This window comes from Cebus imitator, unplaced genomic scaffold, assembly GCF_001604975.1.
Source record: "Cebus imitator isolate Cc_AM_T3 unplaced genomic scaffold, Cebus_imitator-1.0 Scaffold70, whole genome shotgun sequence".
Lineage (NCBI taxonomy): Eukaryota > Metazoa > Chordata > Mammalia > Primates > Cebidae > Cebus > Cebus imitator.
In genome coordinates, this window is record NW_016107385.1 from 3,951,032 (window position 1) to 3,967,168 (window position 16,137).

Here is a 16,137-nt window from a genome sequence, read left to right on the forward strand (position 1 = left end):
AACCTGGAATGATTTTATAGGGTATCTAGGATTGAGAACCACTGCAATAGGTGGATACAGGTAGTACACAGTCTGGTAAGGTTCCTTTGCTTGTACTACAGTAAACAAGCACATTTCTTGGAGATCCTTTCTCTGTTTTATGTAGGCATGGCAATGACCAACGCGTGTTCCGTTTAGAGTTTGTCTCAAATCAAGAATTCACCGAAAGTGAATTTATGAAGTGGAAAGAAGCGGTACGTGACTAGAGATTACCTAGCAGTTGTTCATGCACGTTGAGAAAAATATCTTTCTAAAATCCCTTACTAATAACCTTGTATTGTATTTTTGATCCAGATGTTCTCTGCTGGCATGCAGTTGCCCACTCTAGATGAAATCAGTAAAAAGGAATTATCTATTAAAGAAGCTCTTAATTATAAATTTAATGATCAGGACATTGAAGAGGTAAGAAACCTGGTGACCCAGAGCCTGGAGGTTCATCAAGAACCAGTGTTCAGAGAAGAACATGATCCTCTTATTTCCCTGTATCTTGACATTTTTAGCTATGCATAAAAATGAGGGAATACTAATATTACTACCTTATTATTTATAGTTCATTGAGCTTTTTTCTATCCATTCTCATGTCCAGATGAGGCTAACGTAGACTAAAGTGTATTCAGAGTTCAGATGAGACAGCAAATGAGACTACTTACACTAAAGTGTATTTAGAGTTCAGGGATCTGTATTCTGCTAGGCTTGATCCTTCAAGAGTTTTCCTTCTCCAAAACATCTTGGTAAAATTATTTGATCTCTGTTCTCTTGGACAGTGGCTAGCCTTACACTGCCAGGCCCTTGGGTTGCTGCTGTTTATTGGTGCATGTTCCTTCAGACTGTCCCAGAAGAATCTCCGTGACCCGGGAAGCAGCATAGTATCCCTTGGAATGAACTCGCTGTCTTTCTCTCTGGGGCATGATACTGCTATAGGAAGAGCAGCCCCCTTGTAACTAGCTGTTTGCGTCCAAAATGGGCTCACTTAGCCTGTCTACAAAAATAGCTTAGGAATACCTCACTGCTGGTATCTCCTCTCTGGTACAGATTGTAAAAGAGAAAGAAAGGTTCAGAAAAGCTCCACCGAACTACGCTATGAAGAAGACTCAGCTACTGAAGGAAAAGGTAAGGGTTTGTGCTCAAGCCTCTTTTCTCAGCCTGTAAGGAGATGTGGAAATCAGACTTGTTCATCCTCTGCCAAGTTAGTGGTGGCAGGATTGGGAGAAAATTCTGGGCTCGATTATAAGCAACACAGTGTGTTCTTGTCACCTGGGCAACGTTCCTTGGCCATTTTCCATTCCCTAAATTCAAACTGATCTTCTGTGTGCCAATCTTCTGACTTTCTAGTCACTTTAGTTTCCTGCGTAATAAAATAGATCCTGGGGTAGTATTCAACACTGGTCTGAACAGACAGATGACACTGTCAGGGCCACCTGTGGCAGGTGATTTTCCATTCTTCACACCAGGTTGGGGTGGGCCTTGTTATGGTGGTTTAGTCACCCTATGAGGCCTGGGGTTCTACTGCCACCAGGGACCCACAGCCAGGTAGCAGTATGGGAAGATGTTCCCCACTGTACTGTGCGCTACTATAGTGTAAATTATATCTTGTGTTTGTAAAGTACTTCTGCAATATTCTTCCACATCTGCTGTCCTGAGCTTACCACATGAGATAACTTGCCTGTGCTGGAAGTAAGGGGAGACTTGATACAGAGCCAGTTGTAGCCAAGAACTCACACATCTCTCTGTGTAGGCCATGGCTGAGGACCTGGGGGATCAGGACAAGGCCAAACAAATCCAAGATCAGCTGAATGAGCTGGAGGAACGGGCAGAGGCCCTGGACCGCCAGCGGACCAAGAACATATCTGCTATCAGGTGTGTTATGGAGCCTGTTTTTGGCCCATAGACTTTGGCCAAAATTATCAGGCAAGCCTGTGGCCTGTACACTCTGTGCTGCACTGACCCCACAGGTATCTGGGTTCAGGGCTCAGTGACTCCCTCCCTCCCTTCCTCCTTTCACAGTCACTGACTCATCCCTCTTACTCACCCCATAGTTACATCAATCAGCGGAACCGGGAGTGGAACATTGTGGAGTCTGAGAAGGCCCTTGTGGTAAGAAAACTTTATCTGAATCACTAAAACAAAGTTAATTAATAAAATATGACATCTTTTCTATATCTTGCCCAAGTTTATTTTTTAATTATTGAAATAACATATACACTTAACATATACATACTCTCTCTGTATATTCACATACATTGATAAAATATATTAATTCATAATGAAAAGCAGCAGTCTTCTGCCCTGTCCTACCTCTTCTCACCCTTATTATCTACTCCACAAGTGTTCGTTTCTTCCTAGTTTCTGTTTCTTGGTTGTTGCCCTCATATCTACTTGTATTCTCGAAGGGAAAGGAGTAATATGCTGGGCGCAGTGGCTCACACCTGTAATCCCAGCACTTTGGGAGGCCAAGGCGGGTGGATCACCTGAGGTCAGGAGTTTGAGACCAGCCTGACCAACATTACGAAACCCTGTCTCTACTAAAAATACAAAAATTAGCCGGGCATGGTGGTGCACACCTGTAATCCCAGCTACTTGGGAGGCTGAGGCACAAGATTCACTTGAACCTGGGAGGCAGAGGGTGCAGTGAGCCAAGATTGTGCCACTGCACTTTAGCCTGGGCAACAGAGGAGAATCCATCTAAAAAATAAAAATTAGCAGGTTTGGTGGCTCACGCCTGTAATCCCAGCACTTTGGGAGGCAAGCTGGGTGGATCACCTGAGGTCAGGAGTTTGAGACCAGCCTGGATAATATGGTGAAACCCTGTCTTTATTAAAAATACAAAAATTAGTCGGTTATGGTAGCTTGTGCCTGTAGTCCCAGCTGCTGGAGAGGCTGAGGCAGGAGAATCGCTTGAACCTGAGAGGCCGAGGTTGCAGTGAGCTGAGATGGCACCACTGCACTTCAGCTTGGGCGACAGGGCGAGACTCCATCCGGAAAAAAAAAAAAATTTTTTTTTTTAAAGGAAAAGGATAATAGACATTTTTTTCCCCCAGTCCCTTGCAAAGACTTATTTGCCTGTGAGCTTATGGTGAATGAGAGGAGGAGGGTGGAGGTACAGTTCTGTGGTGCATGCTCTCTGTTTCAGGCTGAAAGTCACAACATGAAAAACCAACAGATGGATCCATTTACCCGGCGGCAGTGCAAGCCTACCATCGTTTCTAATGTGAGTGCTGAAAGAGGACGTTTTAGTCAGGACCTAGATTCTAGGACGTAAAATGAATTCCATTAGGAAATTAATAAAGAAGTTAAAAATAATGTTTTCTTAGCTGGGATTTGCTTGTCTGAAGCTCTGGGGTCTGGATACTTCCTTTTTTATCTGGCTGTAGGGCATATAGGTAGTGAAAACATGGCATGGATTTATAGAAACCTAGTGACTGACCCCCATATCAGGGTGGGTTTATGGTGCTCCAGACCTTAGTAATGTGTCTCTTAGCCAGGGCCTGGCTGGGCTGGGCTTGGCTTTCAAGCTTTTAATTGCTTTTTTTTTTTTTTTGCTGCTTTGAGGAAAACCCCACTAGCTGCTGATGGGTCTGCTGTGGTGCTTGTGATGTTAGTTTGGTAGGTGGGAAAGAATCTGGCAGTAGGACTCTGTGAGTGTCAAACGATTTCTAAAATAACTTATTTTCTTTTTCAGTCCAGAGACCCAGCTGTTCAAGCTGCCATCTTGGCCCAGCTGAATGCAAAATATGGTTCTGGAGTGTTACCAGATGCTCCAAAGGAAATGAGCAAGGCAAGTGTGGTACCACCCTGTTGCCTGCTGAGCAAGGCTGCTGGCTCAGACACCAAACAAGCACCTTGTCTAGTTTGGGCTTGATTTTTCCACCTTGAGGAACAGGGAGTCCCTCTTGGAGTCTCTTCTCCATCCCAGTTATTTACAAACATAATCAACAGACAACCTTAATACTAAACCTAACACCACTGTTTACCTAGGGCCTTGAGTGTGTTCTTTGGCTCCTGGCTTTTAGCCCTCGACATCCCCTTTTCTCCTATGTAAAATGAGGGTACTACTATATATCCTGCCAACTTCACAGGAGGAGAGATAGCATAAGGATAAGACATTGTAAAAGTGAAAGCTTGTTGAAAATGGCACATTTAAAAGCAGTTTTCTGGCTGGGCGCAGTGGCTCATGCCTGTAATCCCAGCACTTTGGGAGGCCGAGGTGGGCGAATCACCTAAGGTCAGGAGTTCAAGACCAGCTTAGCCAACATGGTGAAACCCCGTCTCCACTAAAAATACAAAAAAAAATTAGCTGAGTATGGTGGCAAGCTCCTGTAATCCCATCTACTCGGGAGGCTGAGGCAGGGGAATTGGTTGAACCTGGGAGATAGAGGTTGCAGTGAGCTGAGATCGCCCCATTGCACTCCAGCCTGGGTGACAAGAGCGAGATTCCATCTCAAAAAAAAAAAAAGCAATTTTCTGTCCAAGTTAAGCCTTTTCCAGTTGCAGTCTAACTGGTCTAAGGACTTTTGAAATATTAAGTCAGGAAGTTACCTGTTGTTGTAAGCCCACCCTTTCTACCTTCATACCACAGACATGAGCCTGCCCTCTTTTCTGTGCTTTTAGCCTTCAGGAGAGAAAGCTCTTTGTTCTTGTTCTCTCCTGTCCTCCCTCTGAGAGAAGGAATCAGAAGGGGGCCTTAGTAGGAAAATCTAATGAACTCAAATAAGAGCTTTCTACCATCAGTGGCTGCTGCTGCCTGAAATCCACTTGCATTTATGCTGTTATCATTAGTTTTCCTCTTCACATTCCAGGGTCAGGGCAAAGATAAAGATTTGAATTCTAAGTCAGCCAGTGACCTCTCAGAAGATCTGTTCAAAGTACATGATTTTGATGTGAAGATTGATTTACAAGTTCCCAGCTCAGGTATGTGAGGGTGGAGGGTGATGGTGAGGGCTGAGGACCAGCTGGATCCATGGTTCTCTGGGGTAACAAGGAAGCCCACTTTTAAGGGAAGAAATGGGGGTGTTGGCTCATCGACATCCACAGGCCAGGCCAATACAGGCTGCAGGTATGGTGAAAAGGGAATAGGGCCACAGTCAGGAGGCTGCCTACCATAGTGAAGCACGGGACTAAGAGGACTTTGTGGGATCTCAGCTGCCAACTTGCTCTTCTTTGCCACAGAGTCAAAGGCTTTGGCCATCACCTCCAAGGCTCCACCAGCCAAGGATGGGGCTCCAAGGAGATCTCTGAACTTGGAAGACTACAAAAAACGACGAGGGCTTATTTGAGCACACCCAGCTTGCTGCTTCTGACCCTGCATGCCCCATCGCAGTGTCCCGCCTTTCCTCCTTTCCTTTGATTTAGCCTCTTTGGGCTGGAGCAGCTGTTGAACTGGGAAGAGACTCTAAACTGCCAGTCATCTGTAATATAAACCATTTGCTGTATAGACCTCCCTTGTCTGCACACCATCTCCCACCAGCCTCCCCTCCCCCCAGGGCCCCACGCAGTATGGGCCTGGGCTCTCTTGGGCTTTATTCATGTCTTTAGATTTGTGTTTGCCTTTTGTTTTTTTTTAACTGCGCAGTTCATTGGCCACTCTGCACGCATTCAGTATTACCGTGGAGCTGGGAATCTTGCTGGAGCCCCTGGGCGATAGCAGCAGCACAGGGTGGTCTCCTCTACAGACTGCCTTGGCCCACCCATTGAACATTCGGCACTTGACCTTGTGGAGGGAGTGGGGATTGGGCACCTGCAGTCCTCCTTCCTTCCTTTATCTTTCTCTTCTGCCCTTCTTTTTGGAAGAAGGGTTTTCAAAACCAGTTTAGTTTCCAAAACGTGTACATTTGTTGGGTGGGGGGGGTCTAATTTGAGAGAGCGAGAGTGTGTATGTGTGTGTGTGTAAGTGTGTGGATTTTTTTATCATTTTTTAAAAATGCAGTACTCTTTGTATCAGTCTGTCATGGGTCTATAGCTGTTTCAGATTTTTTTCAGCTGTACTTGAGCATCTGAAACTGCAAGAAAGAAACTCATTAAATGTGATTCTTCTTACTAAACGGGCCTGACTGCTGTAGCTGTGTAACCTCCCCATCCCCACCTGCTCCTCCCCATCTCTTCCTGACTTTGGAGAAAACTCCCCAGTTTAGCCCCCTGACCTGCAGGCTGTGTCCTGGCACGTAGGGAAGGGAAGTCCATGGCCACGTACCAGGTAGGGCAGAGAATGTCTTGCTCATCCCGTGGGTGCAGACCACAGCTTCTTGGCTGAACATAGAACTTCTTTTCCTCACTCAGTATACCAGCCTCTTCCTAGTGATTCTGTTTTGCTGATTCGGCAAGAATTACATTTTGTTTTGTTTTGAAGAGAATAACTCACCATGAATGTGGAGAGCAAACACAAAAAGAATTAGGTTGCGCTGGGCGTGGTGGCTCACACCTGTAATCCCAGCACTTTGGGAGGCCGAGGAAGGCGGATCACCTGAGGTCAAGAGTTCGAGACCAGCCTGGCTAACATGGTGAAACCCCGTCTCTACTAAAAATACAAAACTTAGCCGGGCATGGTGTTGCCTGCCTGTAATCCCAGCTACTCGGAGGGCTGAGACAGGAAAATCTCTTGAACCCAGTAGGTGGAGGTTGCGGTGAGCCGAGATTGCACCACTGCACTCCAGCCTGGGCAACAAAGTGAGACTCTATCTCAAAAAAAAAGAATTAGGTTGCAAATGTTTCAAGCATGTGCAGTTTTGTGTGTGTGTATACATATATATGGTCAGCATATATATTGTTGTGCAGCTAGGGTGAAGCCAGCAGAGGTGTGTATGTCTTTATGAAATGTTTGAAAAGAGATAAGCTGACTGCTTGATAATCATTCTCAGGTGTAAAGCTCCAAGTGTAAATAAAAGTGGCATTTAACAAATCTTTTCAGAACAAAGTACAGCTGACTATATATACCAAGAACTAAGCTAAAGGAACAGCTGAGAGCTCCTGATCTCCACAGGAGAGGAATCCAAAAGCTCTGCTTTGTACTTCTTCACCCTGCTTTTGTATAAGGAAGGGGGATGATGGGAAATCATGGACTTGTAAGTTGTATTTAAACATAAAAATGAACTTGGTAACTCTTTTGGGTTTAGTAGAGCCTCAGTGTCGCTTTAACTTAGTTTACATTTTTTTATTTTAAAAACAGCAATGGATGGTTTTAAAGGAGTATTGTGACTGTAAAATTGCTAAATATGACTGTAACACAGCTGTGTGGTAGCTGTGACACAGTTTGGTTGGGCAAAGGAGTGGTGATGGACTCGTTAAATCATATATACTTGAATAGTCCATTGACCGAAACTCTTTATAGACTATTGTGTAAATGTGGAATCACAGACTGTTAACATTGCCTGGACTCCAGCAGAGTCCTGGAGCTGCTGGGACCTCTCCTATCATGATGAACTTGGACTTTTTTTTTGATTTCTGGTTTTAAAAGACATAAAATTATAGAATCCAGATAATTTGCTGGAGTCATTCTGATCCACCATGTAGATCTGTATTTAGTATCATTTGGATTTGGAGAAGTGTTGATTACATTATGGCTGTGTAATAAAATTTTTATTAAAACTGCATCACACTGTAGCTACTTTGCCACTACCTCCCCACACACAGCTGCTACAACACCGCGAGATACCAAAGAACACAGCAGGGAGAAAAGCCAACCAAAGAAGACCAGAAGGTAATTTTTCACCCGAGTAGCCTCCGTAGCAATTGAGATCAAGACTCAGGACTTGTCTCCAGTCTCAGCTGAGGCAGGGCCTCTGAACCAAGATCTTGGCCAGGCATTGGCTTTGTCCCACCAACTAGGATTTCTTGGTGGCTCATACTATTTCTTGTGCTAGGGAATTGTCTCAGTGGGCCCCTCTTGCCTCCACAGTATGGTTTCACTGTTGAAGGGTGCAGCACCCAAGGTGGTTTTATGCATTTTTTTAGTTCCTTCCAAGAAGCAAAAAGGCCAGTGTCCATATGCCTAGTTCATAATTCATATAGGTCTGTTTGCCTGTCTTGTTTCTGGCAGGTGTAGGGAAAGTCTACTGCCTGCCACTTGCCACTTCCCTTCAAAAAGAATTGTTTTTGCTGGCCAAGGATCTAATGTATAGAAAAAAGAAAAAAAAAGAATTGTTTTTGCTTTTGTGAAGTCCTGACTTGTCACTCAAACTGTACCAATATTGTAAATAAACTTTATGCCATTTTAACAAAGGGATCAGATTTAGTCTAAGGATTGCATCCTGAGTGGCAACTCTTAAAGCTGTTTTGAAAGTCCAGGAGAGTCTCTCTTGTTCTTTTTCCTCCTCTGTGCCCACAAAAGTGGAAGTTACCATTGTCAACTCTTTAGCAGCCTGGTTTCCCTAAGCCTCTCTGGTAGGGAAATCTCCAGTTGTCCTGGTTTACCTCCTATCTTGGTAAGAGACCAACAAGCTTTAACAGAGCTAAGTAGACCCCTGATGTATTGCCTAACCCTAGTGAGAATCTGGGCCTTTCAACCTTGTTTTTTTTTCCCCCGCTTTTTGAAACAGGGTCTCTGCTGTCCAGGCTCCATGGAGTACAGTGGTGTAGTCACAGCTCACTGCAGCCTCAACCTCCCAGGCTCAAGTGATCTGCCCATCTCAGCATCCCAAGTAGTTGGGACTATAGTCATGCATCATCTCACCTGCCTAAAATTTTCTGTTGAGACGGAGTCTTGCTGCTGGTCTTGAATTCCTGGCCTCAAGTGATCCTCCCACCTCAGGCTCCCAAAATGCTGGGATTGCAGGCATGAGCCACTGTCCAGCTCCTTTCACCTTTAAATTGGCCTAGGCATAGTTCCTTTGCTTTCCTATCTTCTGGCCATTATGAGTATGAAGGGGGTGCCCAGGGACTGAGTGTGGCTATGGAGGAAACATTGATCTTCCTTTATGCCCCCATGCTGGGAAGATCTGTAGTCCTCCCCTTCCCCAGTGCCTGAGGCTGTGTCTCTAACCTCTCTGAACACATTTTTACCTAGGAAGCAAGAAGATCCTGGATCTTCTACACCCTTTAAGAAGGCAAGAGATGACAGTCACGGTGGTAAGAGCCATGTCCAAGACTGCTTCTAGTGGTGGAAAGGTTGCTTACCCTGCAAATGCATCCAATGAGGTTTTCATCTACTCTGTAGCACTCCCATTATCTGCCGGGCATGGTGGCTCAAGCCTGTAATCCCAGCACTTTGGGAGGCTGCGGCAGGCGGATCACGAGGTCAAGAGATCCAGACCATCCTGGCCAACATGGTGAAACCCCGTCTCTACTAAAAATACAAAAAATTAGCTGGGCGTGGTGGTGCGCACCTGTAGTCTCAGCTACTCAGGAGGCTGAGGCAGGAGAATTGCTTGAACCCTGGAGGCAGAGGCTGCAGTGAGCCGAGATCGCGCCACTGCACTCCAGCCTGGCACCTGGTGACAGAGCAAAAGCTCTGTCTCAAAAAACAAAAACAAAAAGCACTCCCATTATCTAACTGATGGGAGCAGTGGGGCCTAGAGAGCAGGGGTTCTGGGCAGATGACAACAGCTTGCTTATCTTCCAGGATTTGGGTGCTCTGGGGCAGCCACTTGCTACCTATCTCTGAGAAGGCAGAAAGCTGACCACCTGGGGTGCAACTGGAAGGAAGAAGGGTGCTACGTTGGTCAACTTCCTCTCCCTGGCCATGTTTTCCCAGGAGGGATACTGTTCCTGTAGGTGGCTGTGATCCAGCAGCCCTAGAAGCCAACCCCCAGCTCAGATTTTCTTCATGATTTCCCTGACCCAAGTGGGGACTACTGAGCTCCCTCGGCAAGGAGGGTGTTAAGGAACTGAAAGGAATGGCAGCGCTAAGACAGGGCCAAAAGGCAGCCTGCCTTCTCTAAGTTTCCACAGGCCAGCCCCAGGGGACAGGGAGATGGGAATTCTAGGCACTGGAGCATAGATAGGCATGTCTAGGGCTTCCAGACCATTCTCAGGATCGAAGGGAGGGCCAAGAGCCAAAAGGCACCCAGGCTTAGGAAAGGGGCCCTTCTGCCGCTTACAGATCCCTGCTCTGCCACTTACTACTATCTAGAGCGGAGCTACTTAACACCTTTGAGCCATAAGTTTTCCACCTTTGGAAAAAAAAAAACCTGTCAGGATCGTGTTGAATATTAAGTGTTCCTGTCCTCAGTAGGGGTTTGTTAAATGCTGTTCTTAATGAGAGTGAAGCTGCTGGACCCAGGAGGAGAGGAAGCACCCCCGGAGTGGGCTGACGAAGGGCTGAAGCACTGGGCAGTGGGCAGGACCTAGAGACGCCAGGCAGCCCCACTTTGGGCAGGGGTGGGGGAGAAGAGACCCTGCCTCCAGATCGAGGTTCTCACAGGTCGGCTCTGGGCTGGCCTGGGGAATCCTCCAGGGAATGAGGGCTGCCTCGGGCCAGGCCCTTGTTGTCACTACCCCAAGGCCAATGCTCACCTTCTTTACTGACCAGCCTTCTGAAGGCGTTGAAGGCTGCCAGCTCGCCACCTTCCTGCTGGCCCCAACTGAGGCCTGACCTACCCACCACCCTCAAGAGTAGTGAAAACTCAAAATAGTACCAAACCAGAAGGTAAGTGTAAAGAAGCCCAACAAAATTCTGACCCTTCCCATGATGATTACCTCCATACTTCTTCAAAAGATAGATACTTTTGGGCCCTGCATAGTGTCTTCCACCTGTAATCCCAGCAGTTTGGGAGACCAAGGAGGGAGGATCGCTTGGGGATAGGAATTCAATACGAACCTGGTTAACATAGACTCCATTTCTATTTAAAAGAAAAAAAATCGAATACTTTTCCTCATTTAGCCATGGATGGGCCTGCTTGGCTAAACACGTGCGATGCAGCACACCCCTTCACCTGGCAAGGCCGAAAGGCGCAGGTTGACCATGGATTTTGCGTGGCAAGCCCTTCGGTGCTCTCCGCGCGGCGTCTCCACTGCACCCCCTGCACTGGCCTGGGCGCCACCCGTGTCCACGGCACCAGCCTCCGAATCCCTGGCCCCGCAAGCCGCTGGTGCCGTTAGCGCCCAGCCCACGTGGCAAGGGAGGAGGCGCGGGGCCGCTGCATTCCAGGGCGCTCTGCTCCCCTTCCCCACTTTTTCCCCACTCCTGGCCGGCAGCCTCAGAAGAGCCGGGGTCCCAGCGGCCCAGGGCGCAGATAACCCCGGACGCAAGTGTTGGGAGTTGCGAGCTGGACCCCCGCTTGCACACGGCCCACACGGAGGCGCATGGGCATTGGGGTCCCGGACCCTGCGCCACCGCATGCTCTGTGGACTAGGTACCCACGCATGCCCGAGGTCTGGAGGTCACGCCTGCAAGCGCAGAGCTCACAGATGGAACTAGGAGCTGCACCTCCCAACCACCACCGCCCCCGTCCCCCACGTCACCGTGACTACACGATGCAGGGAAGTTCCCTGGTGGCGGTGACGGTGACGGCGTCAGGGAGAGAGGCCGACAAAGTCCCAGGCGTTCCTACAGTGGGCGCCTCCCCAAGCAAGCCGAGTCCCTGACTTCAGACGCTTCCTGTCCCCTTCGCCCCTCTTTGCACTGGGTGAGGTTCTGCGGGCTCTGAGTTCTGGAGAAGAAGGAGGATCACAGGAACGCAGGCTCCTGAGAGGGATCGGAAACCTTGCTTCTGAAGTGGCAGAAGCATGTTCTTACTGCGCGTACACAGGCGTGGTAACACATTTGATTCGTTTTAGACAAGGCTGACAGATTGTGGAAGGTCAGTGAACGCTGCTAGATCCTGAGCCCTGCTGACTTAACCTTGCACCCATTCATGGATATTCACAGAAAGTCTAGTCTATCCATTTATGAAGTCAGAGATTGCCTGGAAGGAGGGGAAACCTAGAGGCGAAGAAAAGCGGGTGGGGCTGGGAGCTGAGGGCTCACCTGTCAGGTGAAGACACATTCACGCCTCTTTCCAGGAGAAACAAGACCCTCGCCACTCTCCCATCCTTCCACGTCCACTGGGCTCTGGGCAGCCCTCCAGCACCCTCTCTAGTAGGCCCTGACAGAGAAGGACATCGAACCCACCAGAGGTGAGGAATGTTCTGTATGCAGGAAACAGCTGAGAAAGCAAAACTCCCAGCGCCCTCATTGACAACCCCTTGGAAAGAGTGGGAAGGCAGCCACTGAGTGTCTCCGGGCCTGTTTTCTTCTTGGGCCCTTTCTGGTTTCCTTCCTCCATAAGACAATGAAAATGATAACGCTATCACTCCCGGGAAGCAGGGGGGCATCACAGGATCCACGCATTCCTGTGTCCTTTGCACCTAGCACAATAGCAGCTGCTCTATGAAAGTGTGTCTGCTCTGTGAATTCTTGAGTGAATCACAGGTATTGTCACAGAATATTGGAGTCTTTGGGTCATAAAGTACCTTGGAAGGACACCAAGTTCCACAGAGCATGTCTGGGAGTTAATAGAATAAGACCTTGCACCACCGGGTCCAGTGGAACATGACAGCCCAACCCCCTCCTACCTACCCACCCCCACCACACACACCACACACACTACACACCACACCACACCACACACCACACGTACCACACACCACACACATACCACACACCACACACCCACCACACACCATACCACACACCACACACATACCACACACCACGCACACACCATACACCACACACACACCATACGCCACACACATCACACACCACACACCCACCACACACCACACCACACTCACACACCAGACACCACATCATATACCACACACACCATATACCACACACATATCACCACACAGCACACCACATAATCACACACATACCACACACCACACCACACACACATCACACACATACCACACCATGCACACACCACACATACACCACACATACCACACACACACCACACACACTGCCAACACACCATACACACCAAACAACACACCCACGCCACTCACTACACCCACCACATACACCATACACACACTGCACACCGCACACACCACATACCACACAGCACACACGCCACACCACACACAACACATTCACACACACCTATCATACACCACACCAAACACCCACCACAAACACCATACACACACAACACACAACACACACACCACATTCACACACAACACCCATCATACACCACACCAAACACCCACTACACACATACCACATGCATCACACACACCACACACACACCATACACACATACCACACACCACACCCTTAACCACACACACATGCCACATACACATGCCACAAACACCACACACAACCCCCCCACACCACCACACACTCCACACACACACCACACACACACCAGAAAGGCTCTGCTCCTGCTGGAGAAGGCTTAAAATCGCTTCAAAGAAACAGATGCCCCATTCAGGAGCACCGTTCAAAGGCTGCGCCTTCCCTTCTCTCCCCCAGGTGACCGGCTCTGCTTGTTATCTTAGGAAGCGGAAACCAGCACTGTGCCTGGCATTGGGTGATGAGTGGTGATTTTACTCATGCTCCTGGGGCCACTGGTGCTGCCCTGGGGATAGGGTAGAGGTGGGGCACAGCTGTGAGGCAGGTGGGGGTAAGGCCCCCAGAAACCCCTCAGCACACACATCCCATTTTCCAGGCCTTTTTCTTCCCCATTTTGTACCCCAGGGTGGTGGTTCTCCATTTATCATGCAGCCCTCAGGCATGATAAATCCTGAAAGACTTTTTTTTTTTTTTGAGACTGCGTCTTTCAATCTATTGCCCAGGCTGGAGGGCAGGAGCTCAATCTCAGCTGACTGCAGCCTCTACCTCCCTGGACTCAGGTGATCCTCCAACCTCTTCCTCCTGAATACCTGGGACCACAGGCATGTGCCACCATGCTTGGCTAATTTTCTTATTTTTTGTAGAGATGGTTTTCAACATGTTTCCCAGGCTGGCCTCAAATTTCTACATTCAAGTGATCCTTCTGCCTGGGCCACCCAAAGTGCTAGGATTACAGTTACCAACCACTGCACCCAGCCCTGAAGGTCTTTGATGGGGGTGAGGACTCAGGCACTTAAAGAAGCAGATTTCAGCCTGGGTACAGTGGCTCACACCAGTAATCCCAACATTTAGGGAGGCCCAGGTGGGTGGATCACCTGAGGTCAGGAGTTTAAGACCAGCCTGGCCAATATGGTGAAATCTCATCTCTATTAAAACTACAAATATTGGCTGGGCGCTGTGGCTCACGCCTGTAATCCTAGCACTTTGGGAGGCCGAGGTGGGTGGATCACCTGAGGTTAGGAGTCCAAGTCCAGCCTGGCCATCCTGGTGAAACCCCATCTTAAAAACAACAAGAACAAAAAAAATTAGCTGGGTATGGTGGCAGGTGCCTGTAATCCCAGCTACTTGAAAGCTGACACAGGAAAATTGCCTGAACCCAGAAGCCTAGGTTGCAGTGAGCTGAGATCCATTGCACTCCAGCCTGGGTGACAGAGTGAGACTCCGCCTCAAGAAAAAAAAAAAAAAAAAAAAAAAGAAGCAGACCTCTAGGGAACAGGAGGATCAACTAACTGAAATGCCATAAGAAGATAAGAAGATGGGTCTGGCTGGGCACAGTGGCTCACGCCTACAAACCAGCAGTTTGGGAGGCCAAGGCAGGAGGATCGCTTGAGCCCAGGAATTCAAGACCAGCCTGGACAATGTAGTGAGACCCCTATTTCTACCAAAAATTTAAAAATTGTCTGGGCATCACTGCACTCACATCTTGTGACGCATGCCTGTGTTGGCAGTCCCAGCTACTGAGAGGCTAAGGCAGGAGGATCACATGGGCCCAGGAAGTTGAGACTGAAGTGAGTTGTGATCACGCCACTGCACTCCAGCCTGGGTGACTGGGTGACTAAATGAGACCCTGTCTCAAAAATAAATAAATAAAGGAAAAAGAAAAATGTTCTCTGCTCAGACCCATGTAGCTGGCCTTGTGGCCAAGGCAGAGAGACTCTTGTGGCCTATCTTAGAATAGCCACGTAATGACCATCAAAACCTTGACACACTGGCTGGGTGCAATGGCTCATGCCTGTAATCCCAGCAGTTTGGGAAGCTGAAGTAAGAAGATTGTTTGAGGCCAGGAGTTGAGGACTTAGGCAACAAAGAGAGACTCCATCTCTACAAAAAATTTAAATTAAATTAGTTTGAGCATGGTAGTGCATGCCTGTGGTCCCACCTACTCAGGAGGCTGGGGCAGGAGGATCCCTTTAGCCCAGGAGGTTGCAATGAGCCATGATCGCACATTCCAGTCTGTGTGACAGTGAGACTTTGTCTCAAAACAGTAACACCAACAACAAAAAACTCAAACCAAAAGACAACCTTAACACGTTCTTCTACAGCCCAGTTTCCCCCTTTCTTGTTGTTTAATTTTTTAAAACTTTCTCCTGCAGTTGGGCGCAGTGGCTCACACCTGTAATCCCAGCACTTTGGGAGGCTGAGATGGGTGGATTACCTGAGGTCAGGAGTTTGAGACCAGCCTGGCCAACATGGTGAAACCCTGTCTCTACTAAAAATACAAAAAATTAGCTTGGCGTGGTGGTATGCACCTATAATCCCTGCTACATGGGAGGCTGAGGCAGGAAAACTGAGCCCAGGAGGCAGAGGTTGCAGTGAGCTGAGATTGCACCACTGCACTTCATCCTGGGTGACAGAGCAAGACTCCCTCTCAAAACAAAACAAACTTTTTCTGACTTGCTGAATACTTAAGTGTTTTAATTCCCCCCACCCACTTTTTTTTTTTTTTTTTTTTTTTTTTTTTTGGCAATACATAAGAGGCCATCCACCTCCATACTGGTCAGTGTGATTTTCTCTACATCCCTTCTATTCAAGCATCAAAGACTGGGGAAACTGAGTCATAAGAGAACAGATGTTCTAGGGTTTCAACATTTATTCCTGGCATGATTAACAGGACAGAAGAGCCATGCTAAGTTGAGAACTCAGCTGGGCAAAGTGGCTCACAGCTGTAATCCCAGCACTTTGGGAGGCCTGGGTGGGCAGATCACCTGAGGTCAGGAGTTCAAGACCAGCCTGGCCAACATGGTGAAACCCCATCTCTACTAAAAACACAAAATACAAAAATTAGCCAGGCATGGTGGCAGGCACATATAATCCCAGCT

General features: G+C 48.1%; 1 protein-coding gene across 1 annotated transcript in view; it reads left to right on the forward strand.

The window, feature by feature from the left end:
- Window positions 1-7,622, forward strand: part of RTF1 (RTF1 homolog, Paf1/RNA polymerase II complex component) — an 80,970-nt gene extending 73,348 nt beyond the window's left edge. The window contains exons 10-18 of the mRNA XM_017530892.2: window positions 146-233; window positions 334-441; window positions 1,072-1,149; window positions 1,775-1,896; window positions 2,076-2,133; window positions 3,170-3,247; window positions 3,719-3,814; window positions 4,836-4,947; window positions 5,206-7,622. Of these exons, the coding sequence (XP_017386381.1) occupies window positions 146-233; window positions 334-441; window positions 1,072-1,149; window positions 1,775-1,896; window positions 2,076-2,133; window positions 3,170-3,247; window positions 3,719-3,814; window positions 4,836-4,947; window positions 5,206-5,312 (847 nt within the window). The 3' untranslated portion in view covers window positions 5,313-7,622. The remainder of the gene's footprint in view (window positions 1-145; window positions 234-333; window positions 442-1,071; window positions 1,150-1,774; window positions 1,897-2,075; window positions 2,134-3,169; window positions 3,248-3,718; window positions 3,815-4,835; window positions 4,948-5,205) is intronic.
- Window positions 7,623-16,137: the final 8,515 nt, after the last annotated feature.